Genomic DNA, 20,974 nt, shown 5'->3' with positions numbered 1-20,974 from the left:
AAAGAACACAAGTAGAAACTGTTCTATATTCACTTGATCCAATTATATGTATATAATTTTGGACATGTGTTGCCTTTAGCAGAGTTTGATTTCTTTGAATCTCAAACTTTGGGGTCAATTAGTCCAGTCATTTATAACTGTCTGGGTCCTGGACTCCTTTTGAGTCCACGTACTCTGATGAAAGCAATTTTTCACACAGTTTCTGGGAGCACCTGGACTCCCAAAGTCCCCCAGGTCCCCAGCTGAGTCCAGAAAAATGAGGAAACAAGCCCAGAGGCTAAAGTGACTCAAGCCGCCAGTCAGTTCCACTCTCAGGATTGGAACTCCCGTCTCCCGACCCTCTGGCCATTCTGGGAGAGACAAGCCTAGGGCCTCCTTGCCTGGGTTCAAAGCCTGATTCTTCTGCCTGTTGGCTGGCGATGTGTGCAAGTTATATCACCCCTCAGTGCAGTGGTTTCTGTGTCTGAAGACTTCCTCATTTGCCTGCCCGCTTGTTGTGTTCGCTGTAATTATTTACAAGCGAGAAAAGAGGCGCTCGGGGGATAGGCAGTTGCCCTAGGTCACCAAGCTGCTAAGCGATGTGGCTCCAAAGCCTGCAGTCTTGGCACATACCACGCTGCATCCCCAATTTCTCCCGGCCCTGACCAGCACCGGAGTAGGATGCAGGAAGTCCAGGAGCCACTCTCAGGGAACAACCTTCAAGTTCAACAGGGCACGCCAGCTCTCTCCCCGGCAGAGAAAGGACCAGCAGGAGGACCAGGAAGGAGAAGGAGGTCAGTGTTTTACGCAAGGGGATGGAGAGACATGCATGAGTGAGGCCAGCCTGGGTGAGGGGAGGGCCTGCTGCCCAGGGGGAGGCCTGGCCTCTGGCTCCCACCCCAGGGGTCGTAGAAACAGCTGGTGGCAGCAGCACAGGCCGAGGGAGGCGGCAGGGGCTGGCTGGGCTGGCCGAGCTACAGAGGGGCTTCCTGGAGTGTCCAGCCACAGGTACCTTGGAGCAGCCCTGGGCTGAGAAATCTGAAAAACCCTCCCTTCCTGGGCTGTTGACTGGGTTGTTGGAACACTTTCAGTTTTGTTTCTCTGCCCGCAAGAACTGAAACTCCTCGAAACAGGAAGACTCCGCAGACCAGAACATGGAGGGAAACTTCCAGGCGTGCAAGAACTGGTAAGAAGTTGCTTTCCCGGCGGCCGACCTGAGGCTGGCTAGTGAGAGGGACAGACAGGATAAGGCTGTTTCTGAAGTTAAGAGAAAAGGGCCCTTGTACCCAGGAGGGCTAGGGTGGAAGATTTAAACTCAGGAGATGTAGGAAGATGATGAGAGCTGGTCAGGGTTGGCTAACATCCCACCCCAGATATTTCAGTCTTTCTGGGACAGTTCTAAAGCCAAACAGCCAGGCTAACTGTCCCTGCTGGGCTATTCATATTTTTCAGAGCTTGGGTCCTAACTTGGAGTTCTGATCATATGCTCTTCACACCAGTCTTAGACAGAAAGGGACCCACGGAGGTTGTCCGGGACCACACCCGCCCTCACCTTGAGAGGGCGCTGTGGAGCAGGGTGAGGGGATAGAGCAGGGGTCCCAGACCACACCTCTAACTCAGGGAGACCTGGCCCCTTGAAGTACCTAACTCTCGAAGCTCCCTACCTGTGGTGGGAACCAGGGGGATCCCTCCCAGAGAGCTTTCTCCAGGCAGACCCTCCTGGCTGAACCAGCTCAGGAAGAAGAGCTGAACGGCCAGGCTGGACAGAAGGAGAAAGGGGCCAGGCCGGGCAGAGGGGCAAGAATAGAGGAAGGGAGTGGGAAGCAGCTTTTGTGCCACCTGCTTGGGCTGTGCAGAAGCCAAGACCTTGTTCAGACCAAGCAGAGTGAGGCTCTGGCTACTCCCGTCTGGCCACATCCCATGTGCCCAGGACATGGGCGGGCAACTCTCATCATCCTTTAGGCCTTTAGAGCTATGGCCACTACGTGTCCTCTCTCCCAAGCTGCCACAAGCAAGAGCTGGTTGAAATGAAAGGAGAAGTATTAAGAAACACCCTGCCTGGGAACTGGGAGGGTCAGAAGCTTGTGTTTCTTGGGGTCTCCAAGAAGGGTATCAACCTCTCTGTGGGTTGCACAGGTGAGCCTTAAGGCAGGGAAAGGTAGATGGCTTCTCGTTCTGGGAGACCTGGGAAGCTCTCCCTATGGGGATTCTGAAAGTTGGCATTGCCCTTGCAAGGCTCTGAGTGGGCATGCAGGCCTGGATTTCCAACTGGCTGTGGGCCAAGCAGGGGAGTGCTTGAAAATAGACAAAATATTTGAAAGAATTTGATGTTTGTTATTTCATTTTAAAAACAGCTTTACCAAGGTATAATTGACATAAACTGCATTTATGGTACATTTTAAAAAATATTTATTTAATTTATTTATTTGGTTGCACCAGGTCTTAGTCGAGGCAGGTGGCCTCCTTAGTTGCCGCTCACCGGCTCCTTAGTTGTGGCATGTGAACTCTTAGTTGTGGCATGCATGTGAGATCTAGTTCCCTGACCAGGGGTTGAACCAGGGCCTTCTGCATTGAGAGTACAGAGTCATAACCACTGCGCCACCAAGGAACTCCCTGTGGTACACTTTTAAAGTGTGCCATTTGACATGTTTGACATAGATATACACCCATGAAACCATCACCATGGCTACTAAAATTCAATAAACTATCAAGTTAGGAAGAACAAAAGGGAATTTTATTCAAGCCACACTGAGAATGATGACCCAGGAAGCAGATTCTCAGAAAGCTCTGAGAACTGTCCCACCAGTTAAAAGTCGAAGGCACAGTCATATACATTTTTGAGACAAAGGATCATACATCAAAATGACATACTGGGGCTTCCCTGGTGGCGCAGTGGTTGAGAGTCCGCCTGCCGACACAGGGGTGCCAAAAAAAAAAAAAAAAAAAAAAAAAAAGACATACTGATATTTCACACAAAAATTCACCAAGGATACATAGTCCAAGTAAGCACGTACAAAGTGTACCAAGCAAACAGCGAGTCACTGTCACTAGGACCCCCTGCAGAGCTGGGAAAGAGCCCTATTCTTTTATGAAGTTACATTGCTAGCTTCAGGAGAAAGAAAGAAAAAATTGATCTTTACCATCGAGCAGGCACTCCCATCTTTGAGGAGCTCTGGTTAATGTGTAATACAGATGCACACCGTACATTAGGGAGGGAGGAGGCCCAAACAAACACAGAGAGAATTTTATGTTTAATTTTTTCTTGTCCTGCCTTAATATATAAATTATATTTCATCAAATCACAATCAAGATGATGAACGTATCCATTCCCCCCAAAAGTTTCCTCCGGCCGCTTTGTAATGTCTGCCTCCCGCCCCTCCTTGCCCGCCCCCTCTCACCCCAGGCAGTAGAAGAGTTTACAGAGCATCCTTACACTTATTTTATGATTTTGCATTGTTCTGATCTAGGACCAACATGGGGAAGGGGGACAGGTGCTATCGTCATCATATTTTCAGTGCTTGAGGCCTTGAAAGGTCTTAATCCAGCAGCCGTGGAGACGAAATACGGCTCCATGCTTTATACCATGAAATAAGCCTGTTTTTCCTCCCTCTTGATCCTGCAGCAAAAGAAACGGGGCCCCTGGCAACTTGGCCCTCCATGGGGCCCACTGTCTGCTCTTCAAGGTCCTCCGTCCGGAGTGCAAGGAACCCGTCCTACAGGATACGATGGAAGAGCACGGCGGGGGCGGGCACCAGCAGGTGGGGAGGCGGAAGCAGGGATGGGGGTGGGGGCACCAGGTGGCCAGCCGGAGCCCGGCCCGCACTGCAGCCCGTCTCAGGTGGGCACCCCGCGCCCAGCACCCCCTGTGAAGTGGAAAGGGTAGTTAAATCTGCCTTTCTTATACTGCACTGAGTCAACCCTGGTTTTCCCATCCCCTATCCTTTCCCTACAGGCGAATGGGTTCAGCCAAGGCAAGCGAGTCCCTGTTTCAGGAAAGGTAAAATGTTCTTTCGAGATGTGTCAAGAGGAGAGACAGGAAAGGAGAGCTCTAGAAGGCACTCATGGCCAAGGCTGGTCAAAGGTTAACCTTTCTCTCCTGCTGTTTCTGGAGATCCTCAAGCTCAGGCATCCATTTCAACTCAGCGGGTCCCACAGATGCTCCTTGAGCACAGGGCTGGTGCTGCAGGGAGACGAGGGAACCTGACTCCTGCCCCCAGGCGCTCACAGACCCACACCTGACACACACAGCCGGGGCCGCTGAGCTGGGTGGGACTCCAGCGTCTCCCTTCGTGTTTAGGTGGGGTGCGCAGTGTGTCAGCAGAGCCTGCCGAAGCACTTGCTGGAGATTCACGAGGTGAGAGTCAGCTGTGATTTCTTCTCCCAAGCCCGGGAGGAGGGGAAGGGGCCAGTAATAAAGATTCCCCCCCCTCCCCCTCCCCCAGCTCTCTCTTCTCGCCCAAGGAGGCCTGGGGCACAATGGGGAACTAGCTCATCACAGGGCCTCCTGCCCCCAGATGCCCGTCAGAAGGGCCTGCCATGGTCCGCAAGCCCAAGAGAGCTCGTGTTTGCCAAGGAGAGTCCCCCCACCCCCTGGCCTTTCCCACCTGCTTTCTCTTACTGGCTTCAGTCCCCCAGGGAAATAAGCTCATATCCCCAACGCAACTGCAGTCACTGCAGGCCAGTGACCATGCCCGTCCCCCCTGCTTCCCCGCAGGCCAAGGAATGCCAGGAGCGCCCCGTTGAGTGCCAGTTCTGTGAGCTGGCCGTGCGCCTCAACAAGGTGGACATCCACGAGCACCCCTGCGGCAGGCGGACAGAGGTCTGCCCAGACTGCGGCCAGCGCATCGTGCTCCACATGCTGGCCCGGCACAGAGACGAGTGCTGCGGTGAGCAGACCCGGCTCCAGAAAGGTGAGCAGGGGTGGCAAGGAATGTAAGCTCTCAGCAGGACAGGTGACATGTGTGATGACAGATACACGTATCTCAAATTCATATGGCTACTCTGGACCACATACTTAGAGTGGTCTTCTTGTGTGTCTGCTGTGGTCTCTAAATGACTGGTCCAGGGACACCAAGACGCCAGGAGCTGCGGGCCTGGGAGCTACACAGATGAGTGCAGAGGCAATGGGGGCCCGACAAAATGGGAGGCTTCCTTGGAACCTCTCAAGCACAATTCCAGCCTGGCAGAGACCCACCTGCATCCTTTTACAGATGAGAAACCTATGCATAGAATGAAACAGGGGCTTGCTAGAGGCAGAAACCAGACAGGACATCCAAGTTCCCTGACACCAAATCAGGAGATTTCACCACCATCAGCAGCGGACAGAAGGGATCTAGTTGTAACTCCTGACCCTTGAGCCTATGTGTTGGCCGCCTGGTAGCACTGTGTGTTGTCTTGACCTGGTTACCTCTTCATGAGATGCGTTTAAGGAGGACAGCAATGTGACAGATCTTGTGTTCACTGGTTGTTTTAGTAACACAGTAACACGTGGAGAGAGCCTAAAATCCTTTGGATGGTAAGTCTCTCCTGGTAGACGATTTTATTAAAATCGGCACATGAAAAACTGGAGTGTTTGAGATGCATGCACATTTCCAGCATGGCTGGGCTTCAACACAGCCCACAAACGACTCTTCAGCACAACTTCACCAACACAACGCAACTTCAACAAGACAACACAGCACAGCTTCAACACAGTCAACAAAGATGTGTGCAATAACTCCTCGTTTGATCACAGAGCTCAGAGACCGGTGAAATGAAAGAGCAGTCAGACTGGACGGGGCTGGCATCTGTGGTAACGGCTCCTTCCGTCTCCTTAGAAACCAGTCCTGCGCCAGGAAAATGTCTCTTCATCAGGGCTGTGTGCTGCCCCGAGTGCACTTTTGCAGCTTAAAGGAAATGATGTGGGTGATTTCTGCTGTGGGTGGCCTGTGTGGCCAAGGACCCTGGCAGTGCAGGACACTCACGGCAGACCGGGGACAGTTCATCATCAGGACTGCAGGCCATGTACGCGGTTGTGGGACAGTCGGGCTAGCCATTGTCAAGGGCAATCATTTGTGCTGTTGTTTCCATGCTTTTTCAGGGAAGAGAATTCCAGCTCCTGAAAGCAACATCTGCTGTCGTTATTGCAACCAAATGATCCCAGGAAATAAGTATTTCCACCATGTGGTGAGTAGAAATTAGTTATTTTCTAATGGTGCCAATAGCTGGTCCATATTCCAAAAAGAGTGATATGAAAGGTAGATTCTGGGTCCAATTTTACACAGCATGGATAACAGAGGTTCCCATATTTAGTTTTGCTCTGTTCAAAAAGGGATGTTGTGAATTGGTGTAGGCTAATTTAGCACACATAATTGGTCTCCCATCATGCCAGCCCTTCAAGGAGCCTCCGTGACCAGTCCAGCTATCGTTGATCACCTCCAAACATCTTCAGCCCTCAGGGCCTGGCCATGGCAATTTGGTCCTTAATAGGACCTGCCTTATTATTTTCTGTCCCATGCGGGAGTCTTCTCAATTAGACTGTGAGCTCCCTCGAAAAAGTTAACAACTTTCTCCATCTTCCCACAGTGAAACTGGTATCAGGGCTAGGTACCAAAAGGGGGACTCTGTAAAGATGTCATGATGTGATTGACTGATTGATTGCTTTTGCCTGGGAACATTCACAGACTCCTCCCTCCATCACTCTGAGCACGTTTTAGTGCATTAGCCCGTGCCAAGCTGCTCCCTTCTTTTGCAGGATGGAGCATTTTCTTTCTGGGGAAACTTCCTAAGGCTTCTCTCCAAAGAACTCATTTCCTTCTGCTTCGATGGAGCGCTGTTTGTCCTTTCTTTACCCTTCAATTCAGAGAAATATGAATATCAGAACTTAAGAGACCCTAGGGATGATCTAGGCCTTTTTGTTTATTGTGGGACAATACATATAAAATTTACCATTAGTGACATTTAGTGCATTTTAATAGGAATACTTGACTTAATAAAGTCTAAATTAATCATATTCCCTACCCTCCTTACAAACAATATATGGATTTGAGAACATGTTGACTCCGATTCTCTATTCCCACCTTATATGTAAATGCTATGGAATTTAGTTTCACCTTGTTTTTTTTGTTTTTTTTTTTTTGCGGTATGCGGGCCTCTCACTGCTGTGGCCTCTCCTGCTGCGGAGCACAGGCTCCGGACATGCAGGCCCAGCAGCCATGGCCCACAGGCCCAGCCGCTCCGCAGCATGTGGGACCCTCCCGGACCGGGGCACAAACCTGTGTCCCCTGCATCGGCAGGTGGACTCTCAACCACTGCGCCACCAGGGAAGCCCCTCACCTTGTTTTCATACTATCCCTCTTTAGTCATTATTATCGCTGTCATTTTATGCAGTTCATGCCTGCTTGGATATACCCACACATTGACCTTTCCCTTTGCTCACGTTCTTTCTTAAATCCCAAGCTTTCCGTCTGGATAGGATTTCTCTCTTCCTGAAATACACGTCTAGGTAGTTCCCTCAGCAAGAAGCTGTGAGGAGTAAATTTTTAGTTGCCTGCACAGGTACTTTTTTCCTGCATTATTGAATGGTAGTTTAACTGGGTATCCGATTCTACGTTAACCATAATTTTCTCTTAGCGTTTTGAAGTTTATTCCACCGTCTTCCCACCTCCATGATTGCTGTTGATAAGTCTGCTCTCAGTGTAACTGCCATTCCTTTTTGGGTAACCCTTTTTCTTTGGTTGATTTCAAGATCCTCTTTGCCTTTGATCTTCCTGGTTTCACTGCAATGCGTCCAAGAGAAGACTTATTTTTATTCATCCTGCTTAAAACAATATGCTCAAGTGTGTTTATTTTTTTCTTTCTTCTTCAGAATTGCTCCCGCCCAAATCTAAAGATTTAGTTCTGCCTTAATCAGTTCTGAAAAGCCTCAGCTATAATCTCTTGGAATCCCCAATATTCCCTAACCCCTCCATGTTCTCCCAACTCTTTCTGTGGAACATATTAGATGTACATCAGGCCTTCTCGTTCTATCCTCGTGTCCCTTAACCTTTCACATTTTCTATTCCTCTCTCCTATATTCTGAATAATTTCCTCAAATCCTATTTTCAAGTTCATTCTTTCTTGGCCAAATCTAGCTTGCTATTTTTAAGCCTATCCATTGAGGTTCAGTGTCTGTATTTTTCATTTCGAGAAGTTCTGTTTATCTCTCTTTCAAATTCACCTACTCTTTTTTTCATAGGGTCGTATTCTTTTCTCTTGTTTGAACCATTTTTAATTAATTTATTTTACAGTCTCTCTCCTATAGTTCTGTTCTCTGAACTCGTTGGAGACTAATCCCGCTAATGGTTGTGTCTGTGACTCTTACCCAAGGTAGAGTGTTTCCTTGTGTGTGAATTTGAATCATGAGACTCTATCTGTGAGAATCCTGTATGACCTAGTTTGGGATTATGTAACCTCCAGAGGGATTTTGTGATTGCTTCTGCCATACATCCCAAATTTTACATCAATTCTTCTGCTTGGGTATTCCCGGAGCATGAGGATTTTGTAAATCTGAACCCCAAATACAAGAATGGCATGAGCTTTGGATTTTGAGTTTTCAGGAGTGTCAGTTTTGCTTCCGCACCCTCAATTTCTAGTCCAAGGTAGACAAGCTCTCTTGCCACTTTCCTTTTCCAATTAGCCGATTCTTTTCTCTTAGCCACCACAGGTTAGCCTTCAAGGTTCCCAGCTTTACGCAGGGAAAGGGGAATCTTACTTCCAATTCCACATCTTGTGTGGATGGGACTCTTCTCTTATCCAAGCTCTTAGATACGAGATTGACCCCACATCTCCTCCTAAAGTGTCAGCTCATGTGCTTAACAGGTCAGGTCTTCATTCCTGGAACATGGAGCTTGCTTGCTTTCTTGCAAAGTCAGCTCAGTGAATGTCATATTTTATCCAGCATTTCAGAGTGGGAATATTTCAGGTTATCTTGTCCACCATTAAAGCTGAGGTCATTTTAAAATTTGAAGTATGACTCATAATTGCAGGACAGATGCCGTCCAATCTCAGACTCTGTGACATATTCTCCAGTTGGGAAACCAGATATTCCTCCTTCATCCCTTTCAAGTCAGCCTGCTGAAGACCAAACTTCCACAGCAGAGAAAGACGTCCGTCCAAAGACGAAAAATACAAGCAGATTTCCCCTTCTTTCTGAAAAGTCAACGCGGCAAGCACCAAGAGGCACAAACAGAACCACGGATCTGCCTTTGAAGTCTGATGGCAAGCTCAGGGCCTCCTCTCCTGTAGAAGACGAGACAGCCTATGACATTCTGAGGAGGTGTTCTCAGTGTGGCATCCTACTTCCCCTGCCAACCCTAACCCAACATCAGGTACCCAGCCTCCATTCTCTCCTCATCCAGCTGGGAGCCATCTGGACAGTGTTTAAAGAAATCCAAGACCTGCAGGATATTCTCAGACATCTTTATCTCCCCTTTCTCTGTGTGTCCAAATCCATTCTCATAGCACCTATCACCTGGTTATATATGTACATCATCTCCCACCTCTGAAGGCAGAGCTAGATCTTTCATCTCTGTATCTCCAGTTCCCAGCCCAGGGAGTAACCACAGCAAATGCCCCAGAACTGTGGAGCAAACAAACGAACAGAGCATACCCAATCTAGCTGTCTAGCTCATAGCGTAGATAAGGCAATCCAGGCCCAGAGATGAGAGCCTTGGTCAAGATACTAAGTCAGTTGGTATCTTACCTCCAGCAGATCAGGATTTGCAGCCTCAAAAGCCTGATTTTTTACATCCTAGATTATTTTCCAAGAGTAATAAGAATTAGTATGAGGTAGTTAACCATTATGCACCAGTTACAATACAAAGCTCTTTACAAATGGTTAATCATTATAAAAAACATGCAGGTATTCTATCCCTATCTTACAGATAAGGAAACCAGACAGAAAGGTCGAGTAGCTTCCCCAGGATTATACAACTAGAGAGTGGCAGAATCCAGCCTAAAATACACGTGTGTGTATAGTTCCAAAGCTTATGCTTTTAAGCCCCAAACAGGATGCCTCACTCAAAAAAAAAAAAAAAAAGCTTTCATTATTTGATGTTTTTCAAAATACAAAAGTACTAGATACTACTAAATACTGTATTTTGTTGTAACCAGTTGACATGATACCACACAAACAAATATAAAGATAAAGCTCATCCTCCCCCACACCCACCCCACTTCCCCAGTCCCACACCCCGAGATACTAGTTTCAGTGTCCTGGTGGGTGTCCTTCCAAAACTTTAACTCTGTTCACACAAACATGAACAAGCCTCTATGGGGTTTGAACTGTTTTTTCTTTTCCCCTATATATCATCTTCCTATATTCATAACTCTGCCATTTGCCTTTTTCACTGAATATACGATGCACACTCCTTACAAAGAAGTAGACCTAGATCTTGTTTTTTCTAACTTCTTCTCTGTGTGCACACAGCACATGATTCTACAAAACTGAGTGAATTTCATACTTGCTGGGGGTGTTATTAGTGCCATATTTCCTTGCCTCCCACAATTTGAAATTTCCTTCCATACTTCCCTCCATCCTTACATAATAGGGTCGCCGAATTTAGCAAATAAAAATTCATTACTTGGGACAAAAACAACTACAAAATAATTGCATGAGACATACAAAAAAAAATTCTTTGTTTCTCTGAAATGAAAATTTAACTGGACATCTTGTATTTTATCTGGCAACTCTGTTGTATAACCGCTCACACACATACACATTTAGAGCCCAATTATACACATTTCTTTGCATACACATTTCTTTGCATTCATCAATACCCAAGGACATCCCTCCAAGTCAAAGGATGTTGCCCCCCCCTTTTTAATGGCATAAGAGTCCATGGTGTGGGTATCCTCTAAACTGTTCATCCACCCCCCTCATGGTGATAGGTCTCTATTAAACATTGTCCCAAGCCTCCCATAGACCCCTCCTGGCTCACCGGGCTCCATACATTTTTTATGCCATCTGTAGCTCAGGGTTCCTGCTCCGGGAACTGGGGATAGGATTGCCCAGAGATATCCTAGGAACTAACACTCCCCACTTGAAACACACTGAACTTTTAAAATATCCATTTCTTTAGGAGAAATGCTGGTGGTTAGCTTCATCAAAAGGAAAACAAGTGAGAAGTTCCAGCTAGCTTTGGAAAAGAAAAGGTACAACAGATTTAGAAGATTTTGTTTTTACACTGGTTTTTCTGCTTGCTTTCTGTGCTAGTCTTTACTTGTGAAAAGAGATGGGCTTTATTCACTGGGTTTCTTTCTTGTAGAAGAAAAGGTTTGGATTCTGTTTTCCTCCTTTTGAGCCGAGATGTTGGTTTCCCCAAGAGCTACAGATAAACCAGAAGAAAAAAGGGCTCTGACTCTTCTGCCTGAGAATTCTGATCAAGCGTCTAGGCTCCACACAGCCTGGACACCTTAGGGAACCCAGCTTTGTCCCCGAAGAATAAAAAAGCCCTCCCTGAAAACTTGTCCTCCACCTTCTTGTAGATTTTTCATTGGTTTTCCAGGGCCACGGATGGCAGCGGCTAGCACGGCAAGGAAAGGGGAGTGGCAGCAAAGAAGAAAGGGAGAAAGGAAGAGAAAAATGAGGCTGGGTGGCAGGGGAGAGCCAGAAAGCACAAAGACATGCTAGTGAGGGCTGTTGGCAGGGAGACCAGCTGGGAGACACCTAGAGATGCAGCCCACCTCCCAGCAAACAGCACACCCTACCTTTCTGCCTGTCCCGTGGGGAGACCCCAGACCCCACCAGGGAAGGGAGGGCCCAGGACACCCCACCCTCCCGAAACTGGAAAAGTGGGGCATTTCTCAAGCTTTGTCAAGTTGTCGAAGTCAGGTTTGCTTAAGACTTTCCTTGGGTCGGCAGCAACAGTGGTTTCCCAAAGAGAGGCCCCGCACGCTGGGTCCCCGGGACTGGACAGGACCCCGAGGATGGGTCAGGACAGGAAAGGTGGCGACTGCGCGGGCCTGCGCCCCAGGTCTGGGGGCAGAACCTCTTCTTCGCATGAGGAGGGACGGGCAGGGGTCGCGGGGCCCAGCCTCCCGCCTCTGGCCCCCCCGGCCAGGGCGCCTTCCCGGGCCACCTGCGCGGGGACCCGTCTTGCCCCGCACGCGCACGATCGGTTGAGCTGGCAGCCCCAGGTTTGGGCCCCGCGGCTGCGGGCTTGAGCAGAGCCCGGCAAGTGGGGGCGCGTCACAAAGGCGGCCGGCCCCTCGGCCTCTAGCCTCTGCGGGGCCGGGCGCGGAGCCCACCGCCGGTGGCGTCGGAGCCGAGGCGGCGCGGGCGCAGCAGGCCGGCGCTCGCGGTCCCAGCAGCCCGAGCAGCGAGCGGCGGGTAAGGCGACGCGAGCGGGCGCAGGCCGGGGACGTCCTGAGGCCAGCGTCGGGGTGCGGGGCTGCCCTCCTCACCTGCCGCCCCCGCGAGGCTCCTGGGCCACCTCCCCTCCCCGGGTGATCGGACACCCAGGTTTCCTCCCAGGCTTGGCAGCTGTGTGACGTGGTAAACCCAGCCTATGTTCCAGCGTCCTTAGGCTGGGTTGGAATCCCACTCACCACCTAGCACGCCATCTCACCGGGACACTTTCCTAACCTCCCATTTGTAAATACCTTCCCTACAGGGATGTTTTGGAAGCACCTTGCCACCCACTTTCTGATGGCAGCAAGCACTTGTATAACATTTACTGTGTGCCAGGCACTGTTCTGGTGCTTTCCGTATATCAGCCCGTTTAATCCCCCCAACGCTAGGAGAAAGGTACTATTATTACCCATATTTACAGATGTGGAGACTGAGGCATAAATAAATTAATTAACTTGCCTAAGGTCACATACCGCAGTTGACAGAACCAGGATCCAACCCACTAAGCTACAAGAGGGGAGGTTCCAGGCGGTGACATGACTTTTGGACCACTTGGCAACACCTTTTCCAGCCCACCAAAGATGTTCTTCCAATCCCCCTGCCCCCCATGGCTTAAAGTGTCGTATAATTCTTCAGACCCTGTGACCTTGCTGGGTCAAAGGGCTTCGATTAGCTTTCTAACTGGTTTAGCTTTTTTCTTTTCTTTTCTTTTCCCTTGACCACTCTGGGAGGCTTGTGGGATCTTAGTTCCCTGAACAGGGATCTAACTGGTGCCCCCTGCAGTGGAAGTGAGGAGTCCTAACCACTGGACCGCCAGGGAATCCCCTGGTTTAGCTTTTCTTGAGCATCTCTTAGGTGCCTTGCTCCTTACTAAGTGCCGTGGAGTCCCCTAGCCCCGGGCAGTTTATATGTGATTGAAGACACAATCTTATTTCTTCATTAGTTAAATGTTTAAGAACTTCCTCAAAAGAAGGATGAGGCTGTCCCTCATCTCAAGGAGTGTGTGGGCTTCTGGGAGAGAAAGGCTTAGATTATACTAAGATTATACTAAGGATGGACACAGAGCGAGAGGGGAAAGAGAAGGGGAGCCGGCTGACCCCACTGGAGCCCTGTGTCCTGGGTGGGGGCAGGCTGCTACCAGTTCCCGTGTAGAAGTCTGTCTGGGTGGGAGATGGGAGGGCCGGCTGGAGGCAGGGGCCAAACTGTTCTGTAGGTGATCATGGGGTAGGGAGGACAGAGGCACGGGGGAAGACCCCCAAATAGGTCCCCTACGGGAGCTTGCTTGAGGGTGCTCATCGCCACTGTGCTGTTGGGGGGAGCTGGAAGAGGCCTGGGGGTCCATCACAGGGAGAGTGGGTAAGAGAGAGAAGGGGATACCCACCGCTGGGTCTATTCAGATGACAGATGCCGTGTGAGACGTACGCAGGGCAACGTGAATGATGCTTACGGACACTGAACACACATTTGGCAAGCTCGCACACAACCAAAAAGCAGCGCATCAGACACGCTGGAATAGTTGCCTGTGTTGGGGAGCAATGGAGTGGGACATAGAATTAAAAGGGAATAAATGAATAAATAGAATCAAAGAGAGGTCTTGCACAGACAAGTGTCTGTCCTGAACTGAAAATTATGATTAACTTGTCCCTCTGAACCCAAGGCCTGAAAAGTAGACGTAGGAAAAAAGTGTAAGAGAAAGAGTAAGAAAGCCCAGGTCTAGCCTGAGTCTTGTTACTAACTTGCTGCGTGACCATAGGCAAGCCCCTTCACCTCTCTGTGCCTAGTTTCCACGGGTTAAAAAAAAAAAAATCAATTCTCACATCTCTTCCAACTCTGAGTTTTTGTGAACCACAATGAATGATCTTGGGTTACCTGGTAAAGAAGCCAATAAAAGCTTTATGGAGTGGTAGGGCTTGAACTTTAAAAATGGGGGGTTTGGGAGACATAAAGAAAAGGAGGGTAGTTCTCAGGCAGGGGAAACATTGAAAGCAAAGCCATGAAGATTACAGCAGATGGCTATGAAAAGTCTGACCGAGGGCTCAGTGTATCTGGTGGGGCCTTAACCCAGTTCTTCCCCTGGGACCCCCTAGCCTGGCTGGGGATACCACCTGCAATCCAACAGCCAAGTCAGAGACCTTTCAGTCCTCCCAGTTCAGGTGTTCACCAGTTACCAAATCATGTCTGCCAAAGGACTCACTACCCACCCCGATTCCCACTATAATGCCACCCTAGTCCCAGGCTTCAAGCCTGGCCTCTACTATGGACCATCCTTCCTCCATTCCCACAGAGTATTCTTTCTTTACCTCAAGACTGACCACGTCACTTCTGGGCGTGTGATCCTTCGACCTGCCCTGACCTCAGCTGAGGTTCTCCACCTTTGTTCTGCTGCTGCACCTTTTGAATATAAACACAGCCATCAGCAATGTTGCTCAACACAGACACTGATTCTCATCCAGAGAAGATGTCAGAATTCCAAAGTCTTAGGGAGAGGGGACAGTGAGAATCCCTGGCTGTAGGACACAGCCTTTATCACATCATTCAGAACATCTTGAATGATGCCCTTGAACCAGCACTTCCCACTGCTCCAGCTCCAGTTCCATCACTCCCTGACCCTCACAAGTTAAGCTCCAAGCAATTTTTAGTTCCGTGAATGTGAACACATCACGCATACTCACAGTTCTGTGGCTTTGCCCATCTTGTTCCCTCTGCCTGGAATATACCAGTTCCTCCACCACCAACCTGTCTGCCTTGCAAATCCTACTCCCCCTGCAAAACCCAGCTCAGATGCCACCTCCTCTGAGCAGCCCTCTCTACTTCTTCTTACACAGACAGAACTAATACCCCCGTTTGTGCCACCCTGCACCATGAATATGCCTGAGGATTTTCATGTCTCCCACAGTGCTGTCACTGAGTCCTGGTCTATGTCCCTGATAGACCCCTGATAGGCTGTGACTCCTTGCAGGTGCGCACGGTGTGGTGGATTTATCATTGCACCCGCTGCACCAGCCCAGTACCTACACGTGGGGCCATAGTGCAGGTTTGTTCCATTGGGTTTAATATGTGTTTGGCAGGTAATGGTTCTTCCTTTTTACTCCCCACAGAAAACAAGTGATTGCTTTTCTTTCCTCATTTTTGGAAGCCTTGCCTACCACACAGCTGCAGTGGACATCCCGGTTCCTTGATGGACGAAGAAGGCCAACTGATCCAGCCTCAAGACCAGAGCTGCTGGGCCACCCTGCCCGATGTGTGCCTACATCGTATTTTCTGGTGGCTGGGAGACAAGGACAGGTCCAGAGCAGCCCTTGTCTGCAGAAGGTGGAACCAGATGATGTATTCGGCTGACCTCTGGCGATACAGGGCCATCACGTTTAGTGGGAGACATTCCAGGGTACACGCGTACGAATTTGAGTCGGCTGTTTGGTATGTTAAGAAATTTGGTCGTTATCTGGAGCACCTGGAGATCAAATTCCTGACTCCTTACAGCGTTGTCCTGACCAGGAAGTTCCAGGTCACCATGCAAGGCCTTCTCTCGTGTCTGGGCAAGAGAAACAACCGCCTGAAATCCCTCTCCATCCAGTACCTGGAACTGGACCGCCTGGTCTGGAGGAACAGCATCAGAAGCTTGTTCTTGAAAAGCTTGAGCTCCTTCTTGAAGAAAATAGGCAAACACCTGGATCATCTCAACCTAAAAGGGGCTAGGCTCACCGTGGAGCAGGGCTGCCACATCCTCAACTCCCTGAGCTACTTAAGGACAGAGAGTGCGGTGTCAGAGCTCAACATCGAGGACTACTTCAGCCACCGCCTCGCTGTCTACAGCAGCCCCCAGTTCAACCAGACCATGGCCACGTTCCGCAACCTGGTGTCCCTGACCCTCAACTACAACTGCATCTCCGATGAGCTGCTGGAGAACTTGGGTGAGAACAATGCCGGCACCCTCTGGAGCATGAACATCAAGTGCCACGCTCATGACCCCCACGGGCAGGTCGTCTGGGGCATGTCCTGGGCCAAGCTGGCCAGGTACGCCACCAAGCTGAAAGTCAACTTCATCTTTGACAAAGTCGTGAAGTATGAGCGCTTGGCCCGGATCCTCCTACAGGAGATCCCGATCAGGAGCATCAGTCTGAGAAACTGCTCTTTCAGCAACCCCGACTGGTCCATGAAGCCCACTCTGACGGATCTCCTGCCCACCTTCCGACACACTCTGCAGGTAGGTATGAGCTGAGGGCTGGGAGGCTTGTGAGGAGTGGCTGCCCCTCAGGTTCCTGCTGCCTGCTCTTGGCTGGGCTTGCACGCACTCACTCAAGGTCAAATTGAGGTTCTGGGAAACGTCACCAAACTAAGTCTCCCCCGGTCCCCAAGACCGCGGCAGAGGACAAAAGCTACTGCTCACTTCCTAGACGTGGAACCAATTCCTGATTGTCTGTCAACCAAGGAGAGCTCCTATATCCCTGGCTCGGAGCTGTGAGGCCTGAGCACGCAGGTGCCTCTACAGGTGAGAAACAGGTCAGCAGCTTCTTCTACTTCTCCACCCAGTCACAGCAGCACACAGGACCCGGTGTGACTCCAAACCAGACAAAAAGCCACATTTGACCCAAGTTACAGAAGAGCTCAGAGGTGTGGGCAGCTCCCCATCTATAAAATCGGGATCATTTTGTTCCCCCCCACCGAAGACCTCTCTCAGAAGGCTGTGAGGATTGATACTCAAGCGTATAAGTACCACTACTAACAGTGAGGGATGACAAAGTGCTAAGAGCTCATTTACGCTCACACAGCCCTGAAGTGGGCAGGCAGACATCATAGCCATTTGGTGCTGCCCATGGCCACCTGGCTAGTCCATCGCAGGGCCAGGACCACCACTTTAGTCTCCAGACTCCAGACACATTGCCTTGAAACTCCAAGTCTCATAAATTTGGATGAGATCACTTTCATTCCCAAATCCCTTCTTCCGACAACTGCTTGCCCAGTGCCCCTCATCTAAAGCACTTGAACCACCATGGGCTACCAGGGCAAAGCCAGGTCATGAAAGTGTTATGAAATGATCCAACCAGTCCCAGCATCTCTGTCCACATCCGTCTTCCCCTTTGGTGCTTTTCCAGAAACTAAGTTTTGAGTTCAACAACAACCATGAGTCTCTGGAGGAGGAGCTGCACCTCCTCATCTTATCCTGCAGGGAGTTGTTTTACTTCAACATCTGGGCTTTCCTTGATGTTAACTTTGTGGAGCAGATCCTGAAGAGTCAGGAAGAAGGGCGGTGTACCCTGCGTACACTCAAGGTAAGAGCCCGCCCGGGGTGGGTCCCACGGGGATCGGGCAAGGGCATCCAGGCCCCTGGGCGGGCAGGCGTCCAGCCCCAGCGTTCCTGCTCTGGGATGAAGGTCAGGAGTGAGGCAGGGCATGGGGGGTGGATGTCTCACAAGTCCGTCCATTGGAAGTTAACAATTTCACGGAAGGGAATCTGGAGCTTTCATCCTTAGTTGGGCTTGGGCTTTTCCTTGTTCTGCCAACAATTTTACGTGTACATCATTCAGATTGTCTTTGGGGTCTGGGTGATGTAGCCACTGTGTGTGTGTGTGTGTGTGTGTGTGTGTTTGTCTATCGGCACAGGTGAGAATTTATACAAACAGATATGAGACGCCTGAAGAGGACAGGACACTGCGGCATATTTACAGGAAGTACAGAAAGCTGATCGATTCAGAGTTTAACTATTTTTCCGTCGCTTACTGCATGACGTAAGGAGCGCTCTCCAGAGGAAGAAAGCCAAGAGCACTTTGAACTTGACAATCCGAGCCTCACAGAATGACACTTTGGGCATCCCTTACCCCCAGCCCTCTTTCTCCTCTCTCTCCTCTTTGCTAGTTTCATACCAACATGACACCCCAGCAACGGCTGGGACTTCTGGTCATGTGAAGACCCCAGGTGACTTTAAAATGCTATCTTTACCAACTATCTGGGTGTGATTTCTTTTTTTTTGTCATTTGGTTTTGCTTTCTGACCCTCACTGAGCCACAGAACTGATAAGCCCAAAGCCGCTTGGAGCAGTGTCTTACTCGGGGACCCTGACTCTTGCTAATCTCCCTCCGGAAAAGGTGTAAGTAGTCAGCGAGCAAATGGAGCTGCATTTTCCATGGACTGTCAGTGTCAGTTCAGAAACACTTTCTATCCTGGCTGACCTTCACATGAGAGCCTTCTGCCACTGACGCTGGCCAGGCCTGATCTCAGATGAAAGAAATTCACCAGCACATCCTAGAGTGAAGCAGGGAAATTTCCTCGTTTAGAAGGAGCCTGCTCAGAGCGGGAACTCCCTCCCACAGGAGATCAGCCCCTAATTTATCAGTGTTGTGGACTCGGGTCTCCCACATCTGCTTTTCTGGGGTCTCCTTTATTCCCCATCCAGGCAGCATGGCGCCCAGCCTGCTACAAACGTTCAGTTCTCATGTGGGGCTGAACCAGAAGTGGCCTTTACACTCGTATTCACAAAGAATCTGTAATGTCCTGGAGAACTATTCCTAATGTGATGTTAAGTGAAACTGTGTTTAGCGTGATACCGATCATGTAAAAACACAAACACAGGTTTGTGGGGTTTTTTGCAGTACGCGGGCCTCCCACTGTCGTGGCCTCTCCCATTGCGGAGCACAGGCTCCGGACGCGCAGGCTTAGCGGCCATGGCTCACGGGCCCAGCCGCTCTGAGGCATGTGGGATCTTCCCGGACCGGGGCACGAACCCGCGTCCCCTGCATCGGCAGGCAGACTCTCAACCACTGTGCCACCAGGGAAGCTCTACAGGGGTTTTTTTAAGCATAGAAGAGATATACCAAAAATCTTAATAGTTATCTCTGGGTGGTGGGATTATGGGTGATTTTTATTTCCCTTTTCATGCTTTCCCCTATCTCTCAAATTTTCTACAAAGACCATGTGTTTTTTTTATAGTCACAGGGAAATCTGATGGGTTTTAAACGGGGAATAAGAGTAAATTCCTGAGCCCATGCCATTGACATAGATTGCTTTTGGTCTTTTGAGATTTTTGTGCATATAGTTGCTTATAGGGGGGGTTTCCAATAGATAAAAATGAATATATCTCAGAACATTTTGACAAGTGTCTCACTTGCAATTTTATCTTATCTTTTGTATGTTGTGTCCATATTTATGCTTAGCTTTTCAGGTCTTTGTTCAAGTTCATATTTATCCAGTGCTTTTCAATTTTCACAGGATTTCCACATTCACTGTCATATCTGAATGTCCCTGCAATGCTGTTGGGTGACTATGGTTCCTGTTTCATGAACATTCAGAAAAGATCAACACTGGCAAGTGGTGTGGAGTCCCTATCTTGTTACCAAACTCGGGTTCTGCTGCTTGTCACTCAGGAATCCAATACTGAGAGACAAGTGTTGGGTAAAAGGAAAGATAGCTTTGTTGAGGAAGCCAGCAATCCCGGGGAGAAGGTGGACTCATGTCCCAAAGAACCAGCTCCCCACTGTTGATCGGGGGCAAGAACTTTTAAAGGGGAGTTTTAGGGGTGCACAGGTGGGTGGGGGGCTACGTGCAGAACAGCACAGTCAGCGCCAACAGTCACCTTGAAATTGGTCATGCAGAGGTCTGATCAGCCTCATCTTGATTGTTTTAAGTGCAGTTAATCTTCAGTTCCAGGGTCGCTTTGTTCCCATTTCCTTGAGGCCAGTTCTTGGAATTGTGCAAGATGGAGCAGCTCATGTCATGGCCACAGTCTGGTCATCATGTAGGTAACTTCTTCCACCTGGTGGAGGTTTCAGTATCTGTAAAACAGCTCAAAGGATATGGCTCAGAATATTATCTGTAGCCCTTGAGGAGGAGCTAAATGTCCTTGACTTTCCTTAATGGTTAAACTATGATTATTTTGTCTTCTTTGACTGTTTGCATTTCTTTCTGCATTTTCTTGTCTGATTAAATTTATTCTTTGGCTAAAGTTTTTCTACAGACAAGAGGTGGCAGAGGGTAAGGGGTATCTGTCCCAGAAAGGCCCCATAGGGTCCTGCTTGGTTATAATCTAAGGAGAGCTCCCAGGTCTTAGTTGCTGAAACCAGAAGGGCCCTTGGGAGCCATCTAGTGCCTGTGGACCAGAGATGAGGCAGCTTGCTTTAGGGGAGAGGGAAGGCTCAGCTGGAGTGCAGACCACCTGGGAGACTGACTGATTGATTGATTGGTGTAATGATCTATTCATGCTGTGGACCAGTTCTGGTTAGTTTCCTTTCGTCCCCAAACACAGGATCTAAGCATAGAGGACTCTTTTATGGAAAACATGTTAACAGAAGTAACATTTTTATGAACATGTTTTCCATAAAAGAGTGGATTTGTTTTCCAGTTTTGCAAATCTCTTGCACATCCCGCTTAATAGCAGACAGCTGGGTTCTCATCCGGGTTTCTGTGGTCTGTCATAACGTCAGACGCCGTGCGGGGAGCCTCTGCAAAACTCCAGAGAGAATTAAAGTGAAAAAGGCACGTAACGTCTTGCTATTAGTGGATCTCTTGAAAAAATGTCTCAAGGACCCTCAAAGATACCCCTGACCACACAGAGAGCTACCGCACAGACCTTCCTGTTCCCCGAGGAATCGAAACAGCAACAAGCCCGGGAGAGTCCTAGTGGGAACGTGCAGA

General features: G+C 49.3%; 3 protein-coding genes across 10 annotated transcripts in view; all 3 read left to right on the top strand.

The window, feature by feature from the left end:
- The window catches only part of CUNH17orf100 (chromosome unknown C17orf100 homolog), a 69,765-nt gene extending 69,076 nt beyond the window's left edge, over positions 1 to 689 (top strand). The window contains exon 6 of the mRNA XM_024735424.1: positions 649 to 689. The gene's annotated coding sequence lies outside the window, so the exon portion shown is untranslated. The remainder of the gene's footprint in view (positions 1 to 648) is intronic.
- XAF1 (XIAP associated factor 1) lies at positions 316 to 11,151 on the top strand. Of its 5 annotated transcripts, XM_024735404.1 has the most exons (9): positions 326 to 773; positions 1,092 to 1,165; positions 3,602 to 3,737; positions 3,932 to 3,976; positions 4,277 to 4,333; positions 4,694 to 4,889; positions 6,059 to 6,144; positions 8,985 to 9,326; positions 11,079 to 11,151. In XM_024735404.1, exons 2-9 carry the CDS (start codon positions 1,134 to 1,136, stop codon positions 11,133 to 11,135), a joined length of 951 nt encoding a protein of 316 aa, XP_024591172.1. In that variant the 5' UTR covers positions 326 to 773; positions 1,092 to 1,133; the 3' UTR covers positions 11,136 to 11,151. The 5 variants fall into 5 exon arrangements, with proteins under 5 accessions (XP_024591153.1, XP_024591162.1, XP_024591172.1 ...); XM_024735385.1 differs by lacking the exon at positions 11,079 to 11,151 and having other exon boundaries at positions 316 to 773; positions 1,071 to 1,165; positions 8,985 to 11,065; XM_024735412.1 differs by lacking the exon at positions 3,932 to 3,976 and having other exon boundaries at positions 333 to 773.
- A 4,296-nt stretch (positions 11,152 to 15,447) lies between these two features.
- Positions 15,448 to 18,292, top strand: FBXO39 (F-box protein 39). 4 transcript variants are annotated; one of them, XM_024735338.1, is made up of 3 exons: positions 15,448 to 16,553; positions 17,443 to 17,619; positions 17,951 to 18,292. In XM_024735338.1, the coding sequence occupies exons 1-3, from the start codon at positions 15,528 to 15,530 to the stop codon at positions 18,077 to 18,079; spliced, it is 1,332 nt and encodes a 443-aa protein (XP_024591106.1). In that variant the 5' UTR covers positions 15,448 to 15,527; the 3' UTR covers positions 18,080 to 18,292. The 4 variants fall into 4 exon arrangements, with proteins under 4 accessions (XP_024591106.1, XP_024591125.1, XP_024591116.1 ...); XM_024735357.1 differs by lacking the exon at positions 17,951 to 18,292 and adding an exon at positions 16,744 to 16,849 and having other exon boundaries at positions 15,504 to 16,553; positions 17,443 to 17,565; XM_024735348.1 differs by lacking the exon at positions 17,951 to 18,292 and adding an exon at positions 16,744 to 16,838 and having other exon boundaries at positions 15,504 to 16,553; positions 17,443 to 17,540.
- Positions 18,293 to 20,974: the final 2,682 nt, after the last annotated feature.

The sequence above is a fragment of the Neophocaena asiaeorientalis genome, unplaced genomic scaffold (genome assembly GCF_003031525.2).
Source record: "Neophocaena asiaeorientalis asiaeorientalis breed wild unplaced genomic scaffold, Neophocaena_asiaeorientalis_V1.1 scaffold129, whole genome shotgun sequence".
NCBI lineage: Eukaryota > Metazoa > Chordata > Mammalia > Artiodactyla > Phocoenidae > Neophocaena > Neophocaena asiaeorientalis.
The sequence above is the reverse complement of the archived record's forward strand: the minus strand, read 5'-3'. Positions and strand labels throughout refer to the sequence as shown.